Source organism: Gymnogyps californianus, chromosome 1, assembly GCF_018139145.2.
Source record: "Gymnogyps californianus isolate 813 chromosome 1, ASM1813914v2, whole genome shotgun sequence".
Classification (NCBI taxonomy): domain Eukaryota; kingdom Metazoa; phylum Chordata; class Aves; order Accipitriformes; family Cathartidae; genus Gymnogyps; species Gymnogyps californianus.
In genome coordinates, this window is record NC_059471.1 from 205,109,270 (window position 1) to 205,133,313 (window position 24,044).

At 39.6% G+C, this 24,044-nt stretch overlaps 1 protein-coding gene across 4 annotated transcripts; it reads left to right on the forward strand.

Annotated features, from left to right (window-relative positions):
* The first annotated feature begins 1,681 nt into the window (after positions 1–1,681).
* NAPEPLD (N-acyl phosphatidylethanolamine phospholipase D) lies at positions 1,682–23,978 on the forward strand. 4 transcript variants are annotated; one of them, XM_050904583.1, is made up of 6 exons: positions 1,771–1,881; positions 13,906–14,218; positions 19,783–20,101; positions 20,336–20,429; positions 21,465–21,579; positions 22,865–23,978. In XM_050904583.1, the coding sequence occupies exons 1-6, from the start codon at positions 1,829–1,831 to the stop codon at positions 22,988–22,990; spliced, it is 1,020 nt and encodes a 339-aa protein (XP_050760540.1). In that variant the 5' UTR covers positions 1,771–1,828; the 3' UTR covers positions 22,991–23,978. The 4 variants fall into 4 exon arrangements, with proteins under 4 accessions (XP_050760516.1, XP_050760540.1, XP_050760523.1 ...); XM_050904559.1 differs by having other exon boundaries at positions 1,682–1,881; positions 19,783–20,429; XM_050904566.1 differs by lacking the exon at positions 1,771–1,881 and adding an exon at positions 2,065–2,145 and having other exon boundaries at positions 19,783–20,429.
* Positions 23,979–24,044: the final 66 nt, after the last annotated feature.

The following is a 24,044-nucleotide window of genomic DNA, read 5'->3' on the forward strand; positions in this document are numbered from 1 at the left end:
CAGAAATTACTTGAACAACCATATCATCCTTCACCAGTTGTTACACCAGAAAAGAGATGTTTCCCTTTCAAATTGAAAACTGCATGGTGCACAGACACCAGTTGTCTTTACTTAAAGCTTCCAAATGTTGACATCTGTATTTTTAGTACAGACAAAATGCATTTACTGAAGCAGAACCTCCTTTTGCAGCACTGGTGACATACAAACTACTTCCAAATGACATGTGGAGGCAGGTCTGCCTACCAGGAGATACTCAGATGAAGCGTAGGATGAGCATCCCAAATCTGCTACTGTTGGCAATCAGTTACTGCCAGCCTGGAGGCACCTATCTGATGGCTTACACAAATTTCTATACATAGGCACTAATTATCACTAACTGTTAATGGGCATTGATCAGAGCTATGGAGAGCAGCTTTAGCATCTAACTCATTTAGTAGGTCTTAGATTCCATAAAGTAACAGTAGAAATAACTTCAATCAATATAGATTTGTGTTTGCTAATGTATGAGTAAAAGTCATTGCTACTGCAAGGCCAGCTTAGCATTAGACATACTGATAGGAGATTAAATGATCAGGAAATGTCAGGTGAGAAAAGCCAGAAGTAAGAAATAAATTAGGATTTTCCACTGGCAAAGGTCAGCAAATCTGCCTGACCATAAGCAGCCAATACATACCTGTCTTCCTTGTACAGAACAAGGTAACTTGGTTGTATTATCCTTCCTCTACCTTACAGAGACTAAGAGAATGATAAGATTAATGATAAGAAGAGTAAGGCTCATGTTTCTAGCCTCCCAAGACCTACCTTGAGAACTTGGCCTCTGAACATGGGTAAGATATCTTCACTAATAAACTGGACATTCATTCCTGAGCTTCAAGATAAAATGTACATAAATGTGTTGTTGGAGCTCCAGATAGTCTTAGATTTTATATTGCTGCTATATATGATTTTTTTTTTCATATCACGGCTGCATAGCTTTGTCCTTGATCTTCCATTGTATTATGTGCTTAAGGAGGTAAGGAAAGATCAAAAAACCCACATATTTATTTCTGAGAACCTAGTTTCTCTGGATTGGGTGCCTCAAAATCCCTCATTTCCCAGCCCATCGGCTGGGGTCGCCTGTGAACTACTCACAGGGGGTGAGGCGATGGTTGTAATCCAGTACGTCAAGAAACTTGGGCATGAGTTTTAACTTCCTAACGTAGGGGAAATGACCATGGGGACGGACACAGGGGCCTGCGAGGTGGGCTGCCCTGCGGCAGGGTGGCCGACGGCCATGTGTGGCCTCACTGGGGCGCCGCACCCCCCCGGTGATGGCGGCACTGCTTCAGGTTCCTGGGAAAACTGAGTCTAGGAAACTTTTCACCGCAGCACCAGGTGGTCAGAGCATGCTCGTACTCCCAAACGGGACTGCGGGCAGCGTTTACCAACCATCGGAGCCGGCCAGGAGCAGAACCAAGGCTTTCCCGAGCACTTCGGCCTCCAGCGGCAGCGACGTACTGACAGCCCTGACGCTGCCCCGCCATGGCTCCGGGCCCGAGGGCGCCCGGCCGCCACGGCTCCCTCAGCGCCGGCCCTCCCCCGCCGCCATCTTGCTAACGCGCCGCCAGGCGGCCTGCCGCCGCGAGCCCGCGCACCCCCGCGGCCGGCGGGGCCCCGCTAGGCGCGGGAACGCCGCCGCGCCATGGTGAGGAGCAGGGCGCTGTGGAGCTGCTGCCTGCAGCTCGCCGCGCTGCCTTCAGCGGCGGGCTGGTCAGGTGGGAAGCCGCAGCCGTTCAACGGCTCCTGCTGGAGAGCTGCGGAGCCGCCGCGGAGGGGGTGGAGCGGCACCATGGAGGAGGAGGAGGAGGACGAGACTCCTCAGGGGCAGCAGCAGCCCGGGAGGTGAGCGGCTCTCCGGCGGCAGGCAACGCGCCGGGGGCGGGGGTCTCTGCCCCCGCGCCTTCCTGTGGGCAGGGAGGGACCGAGCCGAGCCGAGCGGCGGCTCCCGCACCGTGCCCGTCCGGAGGAGAGGCACCTGCCCGACCTGCTGCCTTCAAAGCCCGGCTGGCAGCCGGGGAAGGAGGAGCCGGAGCAGCGCGGCGCTGCGCACCTGCTCCGAGCGCGGCAGCGGGGCTTGCTAGACATACGGTACCGGGGTCCCGCCGAGTGAGTGTGGCGGGGCTGGGGGGGACGGGGACCGGGCTGAGCCGCTGCAGGAGGCGGTGGGGAGCGGGGCTGAGGCGCGGAGCCCCGCCGGCGGCAGCGGGGCAGAGCGAGTGCGGGCGTCCGCTCGGAAAAGTTAGGCGGTGGGCGAGGTGCCTGGGGCCGCCGAGCCCGGGCTCCTGGCCGGAGAGGAGTTGTATAACCCGGCTCTCTCCTGCGCTGTCTCGGCCCCTGAGGTAGGTGTAGGCTGTCTGCGGCGTCGGTGCTGCCGCAGCGCGGGAATCGGACTGCCCCTGCCCGGGGAGCGGGCGGGTCGCCCCCGAAAGGTGCCGGGGTGGTTAGTGACAGATCCCGGCTAGCGCCGGCTCCAAAACCAGGTGGGACGGGGAGATCCTTTCACACCGGTGGAAGAAATCCTGGAAGAAAAAGTCCTACCTTCCCCCGCCCTCCCAGCGGCAAGGCTTTCGTTTCCCGTAAATTGACAGCAATTTTACTGTCCGTGCTGCAGTAGCGCTCAGAAAGAAACAAGTTATATAATCGCCTATATACAAAAAAAATACTCTTCATGGTATTGACGGTTTAGTGAATGTTTTCCTTTGAAGAGGAGACGCGAACAGATGTTTATCGCGAGCGTTTTTCTTGCGTTGTGTAGTGCGAAGTGGAAGATATTAACAAAGTCATTTAATGTAATTAGTTCAGTCAAATAATCTCAATGATCGGCAATTATCTCTAGTCAGGATTTAGGGAAAGTATTTGTTGAATGTCTTGACGGCATGCAGTTAAGTTCATATTAAACTTCTGCAGAAATGGTTTTTCTAGTGATGATTATGATTTCTTACTCTTCTATTTGCTAAATGAAGCAAGTTTTCAGTTTTAAAGGAAAGTATGTAGGTATTTTTTCTTTATTTTTCAAACTACACCGACTAAAGTGACATCAAAAAGTAAAGATAGTGTCAGGAAAATCACTTCTGTTTTCTGGCAAAAGACCCTTGAAAAGAGTTATGTATTAATTCATAGTAGCAGCTTTATCAGTTAATAAAGTAGGAAGCCTGATTCATTTTATAGGTAAGATTTTCAGCAAGACAAGAAGAAATAAGATTTTTATCTTGTTAATGCAAGAATTATTGCAACAGTTGCTTTAGCAATGCCCAAAATGATCTGAAATTGAAATACCTATTATAAAAAGATAATGGGAATTTTGACTGCCTGGAGATTGGAAAGCCCTGTCTGATGCACTCACTGTGATGGAGAGGACATGTTCAGGAGAGGAGGAAGTAAGGGATGACAGTGAAACTGTTCAAAGATAAATAACAGTTAATTTGGCTTCAGCTTGGCCCAAATCAAGAGATCTGCAGCCTATTTAAAAGGAAGCAATCCATTATTATTATTACTATTTTCTTCACTTGTAGATTTGAGGAATTACCTCAGCAGAAATCTGCTATTTCCTCAGCCTTTATAAGCTCAAGATTGAACCAAAGCTGCTAATTCTCCATTCAGAAATAGCTTTTAAGTTCTTTTCTGCAAATGGGAAGGCAACTGTTTTGTCTGTGATGAGAAAAATGTAAATGCTGCCATATTAATTAGTGCCTTTATATGTAACACCTGCTGTGAAATTATTTTTTCCTTTCGTCACATCTGTGAATCCCTTCCTGATCTCACTTTAATTTTTTTCAGTCAATTGCTGTAAGTATGTAGCTTGCAGTATGCTCTAGCACTGTAATCAGAATCCTACTTCTAATATATTCAGAGCCAGGACCATGGTAAATCACTTGGTCATCTTGTGTCTAAATGCAGCTTGGAGTAAAAAGGATTTTTCTGTAAACCAGACATTGCACTTGGTTTGAATGTTCTTAGAAAATCTAGGAAAGAAGTTACATGTTATTTACTGTTTGCATGTAATATCTTACTTAGTATTTAGCAGCTGTATCAAGAAGGGGTGATTTGGGTTTGAATAGCATACAACTATACCCAAGCAGATAAACCTTACAAAGCTGTTCAGCAAAGACAATCGGGCATTACCAAGTGACACTATGAAAACACTTTGCTGCCATTGTGTCCCTACTGAGAAAACCAAGGTTTCATAAGATGTTGTGTGAGTGAAAAGTCAAGTAGTAAGGAATGTATATCAAGATGTATATCAAGAGATTTTTCTTGTGTAAGACCTGTTACCATGGTTGGAGCTGGTAGTGCTACTGTCTGCTGAGTAAGGCTTATGATAAGATTTCAGTTTTTATTGCTTATAATATTTGGAAATAGTTTCGGTTGTTTAGGCAGAAATCTCCCATGCTGTGGACTGGTTTTTGAGGGAGGGTTTAGGTGAGGTTCAGCTGTTTCTGATAATGAGATTGTGGCAATAGCAAGTTGTTTATGTGTGTCTATTTAGGTGTGTTTACATGAAACACTTTGTCTCCTTAAAACACCTACATATTGAGGATGGTGCCTCAAAATTAGTAGATGGCTCACATTTGTGTTGGAAATGTGCCTTGACTCTTCCATAAGAAAAAACCCGCCGAACCAAACAACTTTTAATATTAACACTTTTGTTGTTGATTAACAGCCAAAGCACTCTGCATTTCATTTAGAGTACATGAAGAGACATCATAATCCAGAGTCGTGGAGATAGAGGATAAGGCTGGTTATGTATAGCAAAAAAGGTAGTCATGAAAAATGTTAACGTTTTGTGACGTTTCCTTGGGTATTTGTGTTTTGCTGTGTCTGGTGTTCTACCACTTGGAATTTCTTTTAGTGGCTGTGTTTCAGTTAAAGAACTATAAGGATGCTGTATCACATATGCTTTCTGGCTTTCCAGTATGAAGTTTTGGAGATTTGAAACTTTTATATTTGGAAAGGCTGATGACCTTCTAGCTTAACTCATGTGAAAAATGGTCTTTGAACAGTTGCATTCAAGAAAAGCATATTTTTCAACAAAGAAAAACTTCTAATTTCCTTATCTTAACCGACCTGGAATTGATTTGTTTGGATTTCAATAAATTTGAAGTGAAATGTTATAAATAGTTCTATAAATTCCATATATCTATGGGGTGTATGTACATACATACACAGAGGAAGAGAGAGAATGTTGTTGGAACAAGCAAAAGTTGAGCTTATCTTGAAATTGAAGTAGATTTAGAAAGAATTTAGGGAAATATTTTTGTATTGCAGAGAAATGACATTGGGTCCTATGTGCTTGGACTTTGAAGAGAGGGAATCAGATAGACAAGCATTTAAATATGTATATAAACAAAATTATATGACTGTCTATTAACTTAAAAATAAAAACTAGTTTAGTGCTTGGGCGTTGCTGCACTTCCTGGACAACTGAGGTTTTATAGGGTTTTAAAGGATTATTCTCGGTGTGAGTGTAGAGAAAGTTTGCATAGGAGTTTGTTCCTTTCTGGCATGGAGAGAAAAGGAAAACGAAAATTAAAGGGCTTAGTAAATGAGGTGGAGATAGCAATTGCACAGTTGCAGACATAAAAGTGCAAGAGTTGATTATAAATTAACTGCTTCAGATCCTGCTTTGCCACGTGGATCCTATGGACCAAGGTTTTAACATGATTTCTATGCACTTTTATGGAAACAGTTCTTACCTTGCCTCTATGGCCATGTGCCACAAAGGAAATCAGATTTCTACCATAGTATGTTCAAGTGGAGCCTTAGTTTCATTATGTGTAGTAGTATTTATTTTTAGTCATATCTAATTGACATAAGATGTTAGATGGGAAACCTTTACCCTCAGGATGGAGTGCAAGCTTGTAATATTTTAAAACTTCATTTTAGTTAAGAAAAACTTGTGCTAACAGCTTCAACATTACATAATAACTTAAAATACTAAACCCAAGATGCATAGGCTGGTAATGCATGGGAGTGGCTAAAGTGTTTATGAATGCTAAACTTTAAAATTTGGTTGTTTTTTCTAACAGTAAGCCCCATCCTGGAAAGGTTTGCCTCTGTTATTAACTGTAGTCACATCAGTAGACCAACGGAAGCTAATGAACTATTCATTTGCATAAATACTTACAGGAGTGGAGGTGGTGCCAGAACACTAAAGTTCGGGTCCAGATCCTGCAGCTGGGTTGTTACAAGTTTCATGTTTGCTCTTTTGGAAAAGCTCTATTGAAATTCTGTACAAGTGTGGAGGGCATTGTCGTGGTTTAACCCCAGCCAGCAGCTAAGCACCACGCAGCCGCTCCCTCACTCCCCCCGCCGCTCCCAGTGGGATGGGGAGGAGAATCAGGAAAGAAGGTAAAACTCAAGGGTTGAGATAAGAATGGTTTAATAACTAAAGTAAAATATAGTGCTAACAATAATAATGAAATATAATAATAGTAATGAAAAGGAATATAGCAAAAAAAAAAAGGGGGGGGGGGGGGGGGAGAAAAAAACCCAGTGATGCACAATGCAATTGCTCACCACCCACTGACCGATGCCCGAGCAGTGATCCGCGCCTCCTGGCCGGTTCCCCGCAGTTTACATACTAGGCATGACGTTCCATGGTATGGAATACCCCTTTGGCTAGTTCGGGTCAGCTGTCCTGGCTGTGCTCCCTCCCAGCTTCTTGCACACCTGCTTGCTGGCAGGGCATGGGAAACTGAAAAATCCTGAACTTAAGATAAGCGCTACTTAGCAACAACTAAAACATCAGCATGTTATCAACATTATTCTCACACTAAATCCAAAACACAGCACTGTACCAGCCACCAAGAAGAAAATTAACTCTATCTGAGCTGAAACCAGGACAGCCATCCATGGAGATTATCGTTGCTGTTGGAATCCATGGTTTATCTGCCCAGCTGTGTGCATGTGCTATCTTCTCTTATTTTTCTGTTGAGTTTAAAAATTGTCTGCTTTTGATTTGTGATCCAGTTATTGTTATGCGTACCATAACACAGCTGTAATGCACAAACCTTGCTTCCGTATGTTGTCAGCCTGAGTCCTGCAGAGCAGGTAAGAAAACTTTCATTCCAGCTCTTGTGTCTTCAACATTCTTCCCTATACATTACATAGTCATATGAAATTAGTTGTTTAGGGAGAGCAAAGGAAAGCACTTTCCGTTCTGGTGTAGGGAAAATTGACTCGTGCTTTCCTTTGGTGACTGCTTCAGCAATAGCACAGAATTACACTGCTGTTGTGCTTAATCATAATGATAGTCTAGGCTGCTCTTTTAAATGTGATGGCCACATGCCAACTTTTGGATGCTTTTCTTCAAGACTGCAGTAAAAGATGAGGGTAGAGAGGGAAATAACTTATTTTAATAGGCCTGTATATCTAAAGAAATTGGCTACTGGGTCTGTCATCTCTGTTACTATGCGTGGCCCCTATGGACAACTACTGTCATATCAGGGATCATAACCTAAAGAGAATATGCATGTAACAGAAAACTTCTGTAATATTAGATACAGTTCATAAACATGTTTGGGGATTACAAAGTGCTCATATTGGACAGGCACAGTCAGCTAGGGTGCCTAGAAACAAAGGGAAAATAGTTACGTATTGTCCTGGTTCCAGGAAGAGGCATCTTTATGCAGTTGATGCAATGCCCATAGCTGATCAGATTTAACCCAGGGTTGAGAAATAGCTGGCTCCAGGTACTACTGATGGACCTGACCCTAAAGCCTATTTGCATTTGTATCCAGAGGCATATAAGAGTGTAGCTGATAGGCACTCATAATGGCTATTAATACCTTTCTGTTGGTTTAGTTCCCCTAACGAATGCTAGGAAAGTAGAGGTCGGAATGTGTAGTAATGGGAGTGGGCTGCCTTTTGGGTGGTAGGTAGCTATTGAATTTGCTTGGTTATAATATGAAACATCACTCTTGGAGGAGGCAGACAGAGAGTTTAAGCAGCATCAGTACTAAATGTGAATGAAACCTTGGATAGGGAATAGATTGAAAATGAAATATATTAAGGGTAGGGGGAATCGTTGAACCTAACTTGGTGGTGTATGTAACTGAGCTACACTGAGTGAATTCTAAATGGAGGGTATTTAATGAATTACTTTTTTTATAGCAGCACTGGCATAAGTAGGTTTTGTTTACAACAGTATTTTCCTGTTCTCACCCTTCCCTGTCCTAGCCAGTTTGTTGGTATAAACACTTGCATGGTTACACAGTGATGCAGGTGAAAATTAAGTGCTTCTCTAGGGGATGGGAAGGTAAGATGTGACTATCAGCTAGATCAGTTTCTTGAACTAGTTCACCATGTGGACACAAATGTTTGTTTTGGCAAGCCTGGGGGAGTAATGAGGGCAGAAACGAATTGGCTCATGGTGGTGGCTGCTTAAGTAATACAGCTGTTGTAAGAATATGCCTAACAACAGAAGACCATGGGTAGATGTTTCACATTTGTTTTATTTGTAAATAATTTTTTTTCTCTATTATGTCTAAATAAAACTTTGCTTTGTTTTACTGTTGATCCTCAAAACTACATAAGAACAGTAAAGGATTCATCCTAATTCTATGAGGTTGTTTATGGAGAGAGCTATTTCTGCTTCTGTTATCAACTCAGTTATTCATCTTTCTTGAACAGTACACAAGATCACTGTAGAGTCAGGATACTTACAGGTCTGTTGAGAACAGAGAAGGACTGGGCTGGCAACCTATAGCTGTGCTATGAAATGAATACATCCAAGAATGGAAGAAGGCTGTAGTAGCATGGATTTTTTGCTTTGTGGATGTTTGGAAAATATGGAAATCACATCACACAGAATCACAGGCTGGCTGTTAAAATATCAAATAATTTGAATGAAAATTTCTGCAATGCTTGTTCTTGCTTGCAACTTTTAAAGGGAAATCTCAAATAATAAAGGTATTTATAGATCAGCTTGCAAGCTCGAGAGATCTTTGTATGAAATCCTAAGACCAAGAGCATCTGGAATAATTGCCGTTGCAACTGGTGTTGCAGTCATAAAAAAATATGTATAGTGAAAGAAAACTTTCAAGTTGCATAGCAGTATACGGTTTGCAGGAAGCTCAGGTTCTTGCCTTGATAAGTCTACAGTGGTATGATGAAGAGCCTGAAGTACTGCACAATAAAAGTTTAAATGCATTCGAGTTTTCCAGTCTCAAACTGTTCATTAATTAAAGCAGACAATTTCAGACCTGAAGGAAAAATAAAAGCACAGCCAAAACTTAGCTGGCAATTGTTTGATGGTTGAGTGTGCAGGAGGCTTTTTTCAAAAAAATTACTTATATGCTCCCTAGTGTTTGCAATTACCTTACCTTTTAGCTGAAATACTTTTTGTTTGTTTGTTTCAAGCCAAAAAGTGTGCTTTTTGCAGTCATAAAAAAAATGTATGTTGAAAGAAAACTTCCGAGTTGTGTGGCACTATATGGCTTGCAGAAAGCTGAGATTCTTGCTTGGTAAGGCTGCAGTAGTGCAGGTGTGCTAGGAATTGTGTGCCGTCCGTTTTAGGTGATGTGTAGTGCAGCCCGGTTCTGGATGTAGTCTATGCAGAGACAGTGATTAGGAATGAACCAAACTTGTTGCTTCAGAAATAGAGAAAGTTAAGGATGTTTGGAAAGCTATGGAATGCTTGCAAGGTAAGTGTAAGGTTTCGTGGATGTTGTTGGGTTCCAGTAAACCATAGCTTCATGTGTAACTCTTTTTTAAACTTTCTGGCTTATGGATTTGTTAAATAAGGACCGCATTTCTGTGTAGAAAAGAAGGATAAATCTGTTCTGGCAGACTTCACGGTTAGTAGCATGTCTGTGCGTGGCTGTATTCTTACTAGGGGGAACTACATCCATTTCAGTTATGGAGTAGTGGATGTTAGAGGAGATTGGGTGGAAAATGTGAAGACTCACACAATAGATTTTGTCAATGCATTTCTTCTTCAAATAAAGTTAAAATAATTTGGCTTGAAGCTCTGCTGTGTTTAAAAGACCATTTAAAAAGAAAAATTTTAATGTCAATGTGCTTCTTGTAACGTTAATGTATCCTCTTTCTGCTCTAAAAGAAGGTTAGGAACAGAAAGTATTAAAATGTTTAGTTAAACTTTTAATTCTTTTCCTAAATAAATTGAAGACTCAAAGCCAAAATATTTGTATCAAGTTTTCGGTTATATAAGTAATGCTAAAATAAACAATTGACCCCAAACCTGTTGTCCTGAGGACTATATCCTGTTTACGGGTGTAAGCCTGTTTACTGGGACATCAGACATGGGTTTTCCATGCCATGTCCTGCCAGACCTACAACTTCTCTCTTGCTTTGTGGATTACTAGGGGCCCCTTAGTATTTGGTGCTGGAAAACCAGTTATGTGAGCTCTGCGTTTTGATTCATGTTAGGCTTCATCCTATTCATCACAGTGGTGTTCTTCCCCTCTGTCTAGAGTACCTTCTGGCCTCGTGGATTTGGCATGACTAATAGTCTCCTTTAGTAGTTTGTATGTCTTGGTCCATTTCCTTTTCTGAATTGAGTTGAAACAGTAAAGCATCTCCGAGCACAGAGAGGGTGGTTGCGTTGGGTCTTGCCTGAGCCCCTCTTACAAGTGGTGGCAATCCACTTGCCCTTGTTTGGGGGGAAGTCACCTCATCCTGAAGGATGGGTTCCATTTGTTAAGAAAGCAGTTTAATGCTTTTAAGTAGAATAGTAGTTTTCCGCTGTTTAAAAGTGTGGAAAATAGAAGGTTTCTTGTGGAACCTTACAATAACAAATATTCACCAAGGACATGACCCCTTCCTCCTGCCCCTCCCAAGTGAACACAACTCTACTCCAGTTTGATTTTGGTGTCTCTATCTTTCATAATTTGGCTGGCAATCAAGTGCTTAAATTTATTAAGTGCCGAACTATTATTTTTTGGGGGGAAGAATTCAGGAAAGCTGGATGAAAAATCAGCTCATTTCTGATTGGGTATTTTCTCATATTTAAAATATACCTGCCAAATCTCCTTGTCTGTAGAGGCTTTCTTTTGCAAAAGGGTAAGAATATCCTTGGACTAATAACTGGTTGAGTTTTATTTTAAGCTAATGATTGCTGGCTTTCAAGAAATGATCATCTACCTTTTTTTTTTAATACGAAAAATTAGATTTCTTTTACTGTATTCCATGAATATTCTAGGATATATTTTACCAGTTGAAATAAACTGGCAAGATTGATACTTCAAAGGAATCTACAGTTCATCAGGAATACTTTGTCAGTTAATTGTTTGTAAATGTGTCCCTTTCTTAGGCATGTAAAAGGGTTTAAAGTATTCTGTGAGCACTGAGGTCTTTTATCCCTTCAGTTGCTTATGGAATACTAATGAAAGTAATGTATGTGCATCATGTGGAAAATATGTTGGCAGACAGATACCTGCAGTGCCTTAAATGCTTTGGCATTGTCTCTGTTTAATCAGCATAGTTGATCCCTGCTTCCCCTAGAGGTTTATACTTTCAGAATAAGATCAAAGTTTTATATGAAAATTTAAGCAAAAGTAGAATTCACCTATTTTAGAGATGAATGAATAGATAAACAGGAGCTTAAAAATAAAACCTTAGGCACTCTGGTCTCTAATATAAAATGTCTTGTAGGAACAATAATTATGGTAGTTATATATATTTAAAAATAAGACATCTGAGATGTTAACAGAAGAATTTCCTGGAATTAAGTACCTATCTGATTAAACTTTTGTCATTTGTTTTCATGATGCTTTCTGGAAGAGTAGATGTTTTATGCTGTGCCTGCGTGCTTTGCTAAATTAATAAGCTGACTTGGCATTGAAAATGCTCTTTGAGGAATGCCAAAAAAAAAACCCCCAAACCCCCTCTTAAGTTAAAGTAACAGTTAAAATATCCATTACAATTTTTTGGATACTCCATCTGCCTTTTTGTGGCACTGATTCTTTTTGTTACCATTTATGTCTGCTTAAAACGGTATAGAGCAAGTTGGGTGGCTGTGCCATTGAAGGCTGATTCCAGTAAACGTTTAGTGGAATAGAGAAAAAAGCCTAGGAGTATCAACAGTTAAATTAAAATGATGATGCAGATTTGGCATCTTATTGCTAAATAGAAAATACATAAATGGAGTGGTTTCAGTAAAACTACAGGGAAACTTAGAGTACAAAGAAATTACATTAGTACCCTTGGTCATAATCTTGTTTTATTTATCAAAAAATTCTATCAGCAATGTTTTCTGAACGTTATTCATGCTTCTTTATCAGAAGTGAATTTTCATGTGTTTATTTTATCTCTACTGTATGGCAAAATAATGGTTATTTTGTTAAGAAAATTTCACAATATTTATCAATTGTCATATCTTTGCGACTGATACCATACGTTCTGTTTAGTAATCGGTTGCTGCTGAAATAGCAGGGACAGACTCTGCATTTGAAGTTGGAGCATCACCAGTAAATGTGTTTGGGTTCAATTTTATAACACTTCTTATATGTGTGTAAAATCTTAGCTGTAATGTTGCAGTGACAATATATTTCTTTTTCCCTGTAATTATGAACTTATGAGGGGCACAGTTAGTTATGCAATTTCTAAGAAAACTGTGGGCTTTAATTCTGTTCTCTGAAAATGTTGTTTGAGTGAACTGGCTTTGGTACATCAGCTCAGTGCTTCTCATATAAGTATACAGCTAAAGCTTGAGTATCTGAGTTAATGAAATAGTAGATAGGCTAAAACATGTGGTGGAGAGTTTTCCACAGGACAGACTTCACAATTTCATATTAAAAATTACTCCTGCACCTAAGCAGTATATCATGCTGTCTGTTCATTACTGGTCATCTAGTTTTTATCAGGTAGAGTTTGTAAGTACCATAAAGTTGTGCACTCTTTAAAATAGCAACCTATATTTTTAAAAAAAACTGTCAGAACAGTAACTGAAGCATTTAGCTTCAACTGAATTGCTTCAGCAACTTTTAAAATAAAATAGGGATATTTGTTTTTTCTACCTTGGATATATGCGATCAATAGGACTCCATATTCCTAAACTCTGCAACACTTAAGTGCAGTTTGGAATAAGTTTGGACTACTGAGTTCGCAGTTTTCTAAGAAATGTGCCGGAATTGTGACTTTATAGAAATAAGCTTTTCTCAGTTATTTTCTCACTTTTTTATATTTCACAATGGAATTAAGAACAGACATTGCAGCCATGATTTATTTGAGATGTTCCAATTTTCTGTGGCCTTTCACTAGTCAGTTCAGTTAAATATGTATCAAAATTGTATTTGAAACAGTTACTTTTACTGTTATTACAATAAGCTTTTCCTTTATTTTGGACAAAATAGGAAATAGGACCAAATGTCTTTTGTGTTCTGACTTTTCTGCATGTATGTGCATCTTGTTGGTAGAAGTAATGTGTTATTAATGCTACATGAGGCTGCTGCTCTTACTACAAAACAAAGTCACTATATAGGCAAATCCTAAGGTACTGTATAGCTCCAGTGTCTCTTGGACAGATTTGCAGGATCGTATTACATCAGGCACTAAAAGTCTTACGTTTCAGGAGGAACTTACTATTCTTCCAAAATGTAAATTAAGGAACCCTTCCCCCTCACTCTTGCAGTTGGTATATAATAGTGTTAGTATCTGAGGCTGTGCATACCGGGGAGTAAAATTCTGCCTGAACTACAAAGACATCTCATGTCTACTTGCCACAGCATGTTTTTGAAGTCTTTTGTGTAACAGCAACTGTTTTAAAAGCATATCTTGTTGAGGAAAAAATACAGTAGATCATAAAATGAGAAGGGCAGGCTTGTTTCTAGTGTATGTAAGAACATTCAATCTTATGAATGTTGATGTTAGTCCAAGAAAAGATTGATTAATTTAAAATTTGTTTAGTTCTCTTCAGAAGGATATGGATAAGAAAATGGATGAAGAGCAGCCTTTGACTGTGTGTAACCAGTACCCTAAAGAAGTGGTGAGGAAACGTCAGAATTCGGGTCGAGGTTCCAGGGGCAGCGATTCTTCCAGGACCTCCAGGAAAAGCTTCAGGCTGGACTACAGATTAGAAGAGGATGTAACTAAATCAAAGAGAGGCAAAGATGGGAAATTTGTCAACCCGTGGCCAACGTGGAAATCACCAACCTTGCCAAATATTTTGAAATGGTCCCTCATGGAAAAAAATAACAGCAATGTGCCGTGCTCAAAGCAGGTAAATACTTGCATGTTTTCTGTTCTTGATTTAGACTGCTTTTGCCTCTGCTCTAATCAATAAAATAGGACAGTTTCTAAATAATACTTATTAGGCATCTTTTGGAGACTTTTCTAAGTCTTGTTTTTCTCACTTTATTATCACTTTATTCTTTTCAAAAGATGGGTTAATACTTTCTGCCTCTTCGATTTTTTTCTCCTTTCTGTTAGTTCCACACCCTTGGATTTATCCAGCTCATTTTATATTTACAAAAACAACAAAAATGGCCCCCTAGCTCAGTCATAAACTACAGTTACACTCTTCCCTTTTTAATAGGTGTTGCCTTATGAAGCATACTACTAGCATCGTTTATATTGCATGAAATAGCTGTGGCATATCTCATTTTAAAAATTTTGCTGTTTTTTTTTTTCCCAGACTGCCATTTACTACCTATGTTACATCTTTTTCATAAAAATGTAATAAATAGTTACTATCACTTACTTATGGAAGTGTTTGCAAATCGATGTTTTTCTGTTTCAGTACACTAGGAGAAAAAATTGCGTATGTTAAAACTAACCTGAGCAAGTATTTGTACTGTAATACTAAAGGTACAGTGCCAGTTTACTGGGAAACACCATTGTTTGTTCTTGGTGTATTGCTTCTGTCAGATACTGTATATAAAGAAGGAGGCAGGGGAAGCAACCTCTGAGAGAAGCTTCTTTTCCATGAAGAGTAATGGATACTGGAAAACCATGGGTTATCTTTGTGGCCACAAAAAGTGTTATGATGGCTACATTTTTGACAGGATTACTTCTCAGTGTATTTTCTAATGTGTTGACTGCACTTTGGAAAAGCTGTGCTGAAGGGTGCAGAAACAGGGAAAGCATTTTTGAACAAATAGGTGTTAATAATGCTTTTAAGCATCCAAGAAGGTATGCATAAGCTATAAATCTCACAGTCGGTATTTAGCAAAGAGCTTACACTTTTCATTTTTATCTTGTATGAATTACCTGTGAAGGAAGGAATTTGATCAGCTTTATGGACAGGAAAGCCGTGTTACGTATTAACACATGATGGTCAGAGGTTTTGGGATTTCTTTAAGGATATGTGGCACGGAACATGTTTAAGGGAGAAATAATCTTGGCTGTAATTTTTCTATAATAATAATTTGACTTCAGAAAGAAGCACAGCAAACTTGTCGGTCTTGGGATCCCTTCCAACAATCTACTGTTTTAAATTTGGTGTCCTGCTTCTAGACATTATCTGCACCTTGTAGTAGTAACAGCGGTTGTGCCTCAGTGTGTACAGCTTTCTAGGCAGTGTGCTGCATTATGATACTTGGGCCACGTTTGTGTAAAGTTCACGCCTTGGCGTTTTCAATTGTCTTTGACGGCTGCCCTATTCTGTATGTGTACAATAGGCTTCGTATCTTGCCAGCACCAGTCAGAAACCTGGTCAGTGACTGCACTACCTAGACGGCAGTGCTAAGGTTTACTACAGAGTGCAGAATATACAGCTCTTTGATGGCAGCGGAGAACTGCAGCACTCCCCTTTAATTTACAGATTATCCCTGCAATAAAGGATGATTACAAAGAAATCTACACTGTAGCAGTTGTAAAGCTGTCTCTCTGACCCAGTTGGGATTCATTTTGGACTAATTTTATTGCTTTGCATATGAAATTTTTTAATTAAGTGCCTGCAATTATTCAGGAGCTCAGTGAAGTAAATCAGAAATAGAAAAACCTAGATAGAGATCAATGAAATGCACTTCTTGAGTCCTCAGCCATTTCGACGCTTGTTCCAGCTATGTTTGTTCCGCACCTAAATTGACCTGTAAAGCACTTCTGAGGTTGTTTAAAATTCAAACTAAGGTCTCCATACTTTATTTAGTGCTGTTAGATAGCAAGTCCTTCAAGCAGACTCCTACTTCAATTTCCACATTGAGTGTGCCTGGTGATACCTTGCTATGCTGGGCAGGTTCAGTTTATCTGTACCAAGTGCTTTGCACATGTAAAAAAAAAAAAAAAAGCAGCATATTACCCAGGATATGTACTTCACTGTGTAAAAGCTGTGTGTATTATAATCAAGCCTTCACAATAAGCCTGTATCATTATCCAGAATGCATAGACTTCTTGTATTTTCATTACAGGCTTTTTTCAGTGCTGTTGGAGTATCTTTAATTATTAGTTGTTGGATCAACAATTTAGATTGTTCTCATTTCTGTAAAATCCAGCGGTATTCCAGCAGGCACTAAGTGCCAAAAATCCTAAGCTAATTAGCTAGTCTTACCAAAGCCTGTCATGTGTTTCTTCTTGCTTTGCATTAGGAAGGAAAGAACAACATGGGAGGGGGGAAGGGGTACAGCAGGAGGAATTTTTGTGTTACTCCAGTGATGAAGATAAGACAGTATTAGGCACATTTTGCTTCTGTTGGTAGCTGATTTGACATTAATACCATATTTCAAAGATCTGTTATAAATTCTTGTAGTATTAATATGCTTCTGGTTAGTCTGACAGAGAACAAAATGTACTATAGCAGGATAAAAGTTCCATAAGATTATGTATTTCATTCATTATGTTGTTTTATCCTGTTGTATGAGTTTTAAGAATTTCATATGAAGTATGCTGCCAATAGAACTTGTGTTTTAGTTTGAAATCTTAGGAGTTGAGTAATGAGTCCTTATTGCTTTAAAAGATAATTCTGGGGATTTTATGGTCCTTTTGTAAAACATTAAAAAAACCCGAACAACCCCAAACACAAAACCCATGCACTGAGAAGTAATTTCTTTAGCTATTTCCCTGTGTGATTTACTATGATAGCTCAAGAAAATGCCTGATTTCTGATCTCATCCTCTGAGGAATCATTGATTTGGATCAGAGGCCTGTGTATCACAAACCTGTAGATCTCATACAGAGTCCGTGCTTTCCAAGTTACGCGGCCTTTGTGCTCTTGGTTTGCCTTGAACTTTTGTTCACAGAATTTCATTGAAATAGGTCAGGATACCAGTTGTTCAAACTGTTCTACTCTTTATTTATCGATCTTCCTGTCTGTGTGTCCTTTATGAATGCCTTTTATAGTGATTAAGTCTACCTTTAAATCAACTGTTTGAAATACTTAATAGTGTCAATCCTAGTGACATCCCTGTAAAGTGTTTAATAGTGCAAATGTGTTGTGGTTTTACCCTGCTAGGCAGCTAAGCACCACACGGCCGCTCGCTTACTCCCCCCCCAGTGGGATGGGGGAGAGAATCGGAAGGGCAAAAGTGTGAAAACTCGTGGGTTGAGATAAAGACAATTTAATAGGTAAAGCAAAAGCTGCACACACAAGCAAAGCAAAGCAAGAAATTCATTCACTCCTTCCCATCAGCAGGCAGGTGTTCAGCCATCTCCAGGAAAGCAGGGCTCCATCATGCGTAACGGTTACTTGGGAAGACAAAACACTATCACTCCGAACGTCCCCTCCTTCCTCCTTCTTCCCCCAGCTTTTATTGCTGAGCACGACGTCATAGAGTATGGGATATCCCTCTGGTGAGTTGGGGTCAGTTGTCCTGGCTGGGTCCTCTCGCAACTTCTCATGCACCTCAAGCCTACTGGCTTTGATGCTGTGTAAGCACTGTTCAGCAACAGCTAAAACATCAGTCTGTTATCAACAGTTTTCAGCACAAATCCAAAACATAGCACTGTAGGAGCTACTAGGAAGAAAATTAACTCTGTCCCAGCCAAAACTAGTACAATATGTTTGAGTCCCAGTTAAGAACTCATTGTTCACATCTGCCAATTAGCCAGTTCTTCATCCATTTAGTATTGTTGATTAATATTGCATGATGCTAATTTTAAAAACTAGTTTGTGTCAAATGTCAGCAAGAATAAAGTGGATTCCTTTAGAGTTCTCAGAATAATTGGTAGTCTGCCTCTAAAAACAGCTACTTAAAAAGAACATTTTCCATAAAAAATGTACTTACTGACCTAAATTGAATTATGACAATTAATTATTAAATTCTATCTCTGAGTTTAATTTCTTTGATATAATCTGATTTGTTGACTTAACAACATGTAATTTGGTGGGTTGTCCTAATTTCCATTTTTGAGTATTATGTTAGTTTTGTGGATCTTCCACTTTGGTTTTTTTAATTGAAGTTTCAAATAAAACGCTCTGTGGTTCAGATTTCTGCTGCCAGTGTCGTTCCCATGTACGTAGAATGAAATAGAGATAAGAAAGTGATGCTTCTTTCTTGGAGAAGCAGCAGTTTGTCTCAGTCTAATACTCATACTTTGTTTATTCTTGTATGAATTTAGTGATTGTATTGTACTAACCTTATACTCAGCTTTATAGAAGGTTATCTGTTTCTTGTTCCTGCAGACAGTAATGAAACTTTTTTCAGTAGACATGTCTTGTCCATTAGCTCTCAGAAAAAGCAATTTCATGAATATTTTATTACTTACAGTAGAATTGCAAGGGGATGGAACTGTGTGTGTTTTGTTTTTTCCTAACATATACCCTCCAAATCAATAAAATATTGTGGAGCAAGTAACTTCCCTGAAGCTGTCAGGACTGTTTTAGCAAGGGAAATCCTAGACTCCTAAACTGTCACAGCATCAGCTGGAGTTTTAAGCGAGCGGGAGGTCAGCTCTGTATAAGCTCATATCGCTCATCTACTATCCTAGACCTAGAGAATGAGAGCAGCAACCATTGCAGGGAGAACTTGACTAGGAACCAGAAGTGCTGGGACATCTGTGATTGCCAGGAGTCTGTAGAAGCTGCCCAACACAGGCAAATTCTTCTAAAATGATGTGAGGAGTTCAGACCAGAACTGTTTGAGAAGAGAGCCTTAGCCACACTGTGGCAGAGCTGGAGATGGTCAGGAACTCCAAGAAGACTTTTTGTTTGGCTGGTTTTTTTAATAGGAAAACTCTTATTACAAATAAAATTTCTGCATAAGCATCTCGACCAAACTGCAGTGAAGGATGTAACTCCGGTTCAAAATGAGAGAATGAGTGGTGGTTGGACAATGAGTTTCAGTAGATAACATACAGCCACGGCCTCCTTTGTGCCAGCTTGAGGCTACACAGAGTCAAATTTGAAGCCGATCGAGCTGCAAGCTGGCTATTTTCCTCCTCTGGATTAATGTTCAGCTGATGTAGGGGATGCATCATTTAGTTGCACAAGCTAAACTTGAGCATTTGTTACAGTAACAGTGTGTATATATATTCTTTTCCAGGTCAGGGAAGGCCAACCGATTACGAAGCCTTTCCCAGGATGCTGTTAGTGCCTTGCAGTGCTTTCACTGCAATGCTTTCAGACTCTATTAGTAGGTCTCCTGGCCTGATGGGATACTCTCAAGCTGTTTGTTCTCTCTTTTGACAGAGAAGTGGAAATGTTACAAAACCCTATGATGAAACTAGGAGGAAGTAGCTGGGAAAATGGTCATTAAAAAGGCATCTGTTTTGTGTTGCAGTTCTCTGGTTGCCTAAAAATATAAACAAAACGCAAATCTTGACTGTAATGATTTGTGCCTTGTATGCAGTTTTTGTTCCATGGCCAAGTACGTTCTGAAATCTCAGGCATATTTTGTTCTTTTTTGCTAGGAACTCGATAAAGAGCTTCCAGTGTTAAAACCTTACTTTGTTCAAAAGCCGGAACTTGCTGGGAAGACAGGAACTGGTATGCGAGTCACGTGGTTGGGACATGCCTCGGTTATGGTGGAAATGGATGAACTTATATTTCTTACCGACCCAATCTTCAGCCAGCGAGCTTCCCCTACTCAGCTGATGGGTCCCAAGCGCTTCCGAGGACCTCCGTGCACAGTAGAGCAGCTCCCCAAAATAGATGCAGTCATGATCAGCCATACCCATTATGATCATTTGGACTACAACACTGTAATGAGTTTAAATGAACGCTTTGGGAGTGAGCTGCGCTGGTTTGTGCCTCTGGGGCTCTTGGACTGGATGCAGAGATGCGGTTGTGAGAATGTGATTGAACTGGATTGGTGGGAAGAGAACTGCGTCCCTGGTCGTGATGCAGTAACTTTTGTCTTCACCCCTTCTCAACATTGGTGCAAAAGGACTGCGACAGATGACAACAAGGTTCTTTGGGGCAGCTGGTCTGTCTTGGGACCTTGGAATAGGTTTTTCTTTTCAGGTGATACTGGATATTGTGTTGCTTTTGAACAGATAGGTAAAAGGTTTGGACCTTTTGATCTTGCAGCCATCCCCATCGGAGCTTATGAGCCAAGGTATGAAAATCAACGTTTGATCAAAATACATAAATGAAATTATATACTGATGACAAAAAAATACACCCAGAAGTGAAAACTGTAGGTATACTTTATTAAGAATATACAATAGAATATAGAGGCAAAAGGACATTGCTGAATGACAAAAAAAAAAAAAAAAAGGCAGGCAATCAGAAGATGAAGCTGAAATGTCTAGGATGCTTGCCTGTGTATGTGTGATGTTCTTGGAGAGTTTTTTCTTCAGTCTTAAGCACAGCAAGGATGAATCAGCTGACTTTCCCATGAAAAATGTTGAGTAGAAATCTGGAATTACTTTATGGCTTTTTTTCTGAAATACCATCACTTAATGCAACCCATTTAGATGCATGCAATTTGCTGCATTTTTCTCTTACTTCAGTCTTTACGCTGTTTTTGCAACTTACCTGGAGGTAAAGATGACTCCTTTACAGAGTGTGAAAGATCTGTTTGTTTAGGCATCTGTATCCTACTTATGATGGGGTATGTAAACTTCTAGATGATAATGCTCATGTAGTGCTGGAAGCAAAGCGTGTATAGGCTGGGAAAGGAAGATAGGAATCTGAATAACGTGGTAAAAATCCAGTATCTTTCAAGAATTGCCAGGTTCTCTCTTCTGCTTTACCACCGTTCCCTTAGGCTATCTTCTGAAGCACACACTTTTTGGTGTGCGTTGTTAGCATGGAATTTTTTCAGGGATAGATTTAAATCTATAGCCTTAATGCCTCAAGGCACCAGTAATATGTCCTTGTACTATTAAAAATATAGATAAGAAAAAATCCATTTGAAAAGGGGAGTGAAATACATGAACTGCTGTTTCGTGGGTATGTTGGTATATTCCAGCTTGTTGATTTTGAGTGTTCTGTATGTTGTTCAGACATACGTGCTCCATAATTTTTTTGATCAGGTGAGCATATATTTTTTTGGTTTTAGATTCTTTGCAACTTATCCAATGAAAGTCAAGAATAAATCTTGCACTGAATTAGGTGACACAGAAAAATTTACTTTGTGTTTTGGTAGGTGGTTTATGAAATACCAGCACGTGGATCCTGAAGAAGCAGTAAGAATCCATATTGATGTTCAAGCAAAGAAGTCTGTAGCAATTCATTGGGGGACCTTTGCTTTAGCAAATGAGGTAAATTTCAACATTGTACATGAGTTCAGATTTCCTGAGTACACAGTCATTAAGCTGTGCTCATGCAGTTTTTTAACCTCTGTATCTGTAAACGTATACTTAAAATGTAAACTTTGTATGAGTGAAAAGTTGTTACTGTATGTACTGCAGTTCAAAACAATGCTTAGCTTTTCATAACCAATTACATAAAATATTTCCGTGGTTAAGATTAATTTGAAAGTACAGAGTTATTGAAACAAATGTGGAGGATTCCTGATATCCGAAAGCTGAGGAACATGAAAGGTGGGGACACGTATGCAATAATAAAAGTAAACTCAGCAGTGCATGACTTGGAGACAGTAAGAATTGCATGCCTGTAGGTCAATACAGTATTTATTGATCACGTCTGTCTAGTAAATAAATTGAATAGTATTTTTAATTGTTGATTCATAAATCTTAAATACCAGCAAGAATATGAAAAACCAAGTTATTCTGAGTTGTTGTTTTTGTTTGTTTGTTTTTTTTAACCCCGACCCCCCCCAAGTCCCCAGCTCTAATAAGGAGGTTACGCAGGTACCTTCACAGTGACTAAAAATGCAGTGAAAGGGAAGTATCTACATCTACTCTGATACACCTTGTCTGGTAGCTGTTTTTCAACTTTGGCTTGGCATCAGTTGCACCACTTTATCTTACAATTCAGTCCTGATGCTGTTATCTCTGTTCACCTGATATGCTATGTTTTCTTTAACTTGGATATAACATTTTCTGTCCATGATGCTTCCGATAAGTTGTGTCACTACTGCCCACGGTACAAATGCTACTGTGTATTTAGAAGCACAAAAAAAAGGATGATTTCTCCCTGATGATGCCTTTTCTGAAATGTAACAAACATAATGAAGTAACTTCAGGGGGACCTCATTGAAACGGCACTAGTTTTTAAACAGTCAAGCTGACAACTTTGTTTTACTAAACGAGAGGAAGCGCCATCTGCTGACCTGCGGACGCTTCCTCCTCTCGCCGTATTCCTGCTTCCAAGGGATCTAGTTCAATGCAGTGAAGAAGACTGAATTTTGGATGACAGGTTGTGCCCTGGTAGCTCCTCTACAACTATAAATCAGCATTCTTACCGTTTAAAAACTGAAAATGAAACCAAACATTTTAATTTGACAAATATCCTCCCCCTCTTCCCCCTTTTTAGATAATATTCAAAATGTAAACAATTTCTTGTTTAGAGCAGTGATATTCTTTTTTTTTCCCCAAATGCTGCAATGGTGTCTTTTCCCTTACATTATTCTTGTTTTTCCAGTATTACTTGGATCCTCCAGTTAAATTGAATGAAGCTCTTGAAAGATACGGCTTGAAAAAAGACGACTTCTTTGTCTTAAACCATGGAGAATCCCGGGACTTGAGTACAAATGATGGGTTTGAATAATGAAACAGTAGCAGGTCCTTGTAAGCCTGTTTGAACTAGCAACTCATGTTACAAATATTAATACGATGTACTTACAAAGTAGATTTTTTTGGAGTGAATTGGATTTTTAGATGCCAGGTTTGTCAGTTTCAGAACTAAAACTTGCTTACCAATTTCATGATAAATTTTACTAGTTATATTCTTTATAAATTTTGAGACGTGATCTAAAAACTGGTTAATATATGATATTGTCTGGGAATAACTTGCGTTTTCAACTCTTATGTACACCACTGATAAATTACTGTTGTTTTTAAAACTCTTCATCTTACCTGCAGCAGCAATAATAACCTCAGTGCAGGACATATTCTTAGAATTAATGGCTGACTTGAATTAGTCATTGTTACAATGTCATCTCCCACTTGTTGGTCATTAATCTTCAGGTTATGCCCTGTACCTTGATAGCTTCAGTGTATGTTTTGTGGGGTGGAGTCTTCCAATACGGCTGTGTTGTTAAAGCACAAGCGCAGTAAAATAATTATTTTACTGAGTGCTTCTACATTTTCATATATTGACAAACCACAAAAGCTGAATTCTACAATGATCTAAAGAAACGTGCCTTTTAAAGAGAGAGAGAATTTAGTATTGCATCATTGATGTGTAAAACTTACTGCTGGCCAGAGTATCTGCACACTTTCATTGTTTTGTCAATGTTTTTAAGTTAGGCCTGAATGTGTCTAAAATAACTTTCTTGTCAAATGCAGTACATGAAATGGAAAATCCCTTAATGGCGCTTGCCTTTGCATTGACGGCCTATTACCAAGTACTTTTTTTTTTTTTTTAAGTGAAAAGTCTTAAGCAAGGGCTGTGGTATTTTTTCTTATAGCTTCTCTATAATTTTAAAGTTGAATGAGAGATTACAACATTGTTCAGTATTGTAAAACTTGGCTAAATGTATCTGTATCAAATTGCCGTGCTAATTTACAGAATTAAAGCCTATTGTTGCCAATAAAAAGGGTTGTTATTCTCCTTCATAATTCATTGGCAAATAATTTTTTGTTCATGATTTGTTTTGGTT

Excerpts from the sequence above, each read along its gene's own strand:
- NAPEPLD (XM_050904559.1), top strand. The coding sequence starts at position 1,682 with ATGGTGAGGAGCAGGGCGCTGTGGAGCTGCTGCCTGCAGCTCGCCGCG. Across the intron at positions 1,882-13,905 it reads GGGCAGCAGCAGCCCGGGAG|TTCTCTTCAGAAGGATATGG; the intron begins GTGAGCGGCTCT and ends AAATTTGTTTAG. Across the intron at positions 14,219-19,782 it reads ATGTGCCGTGCTCAAAGCAG|GAACTCGATAAAGAGCTTCC; the intron begins GTAAATACTTGC and ends CTTTTTTGCTAG.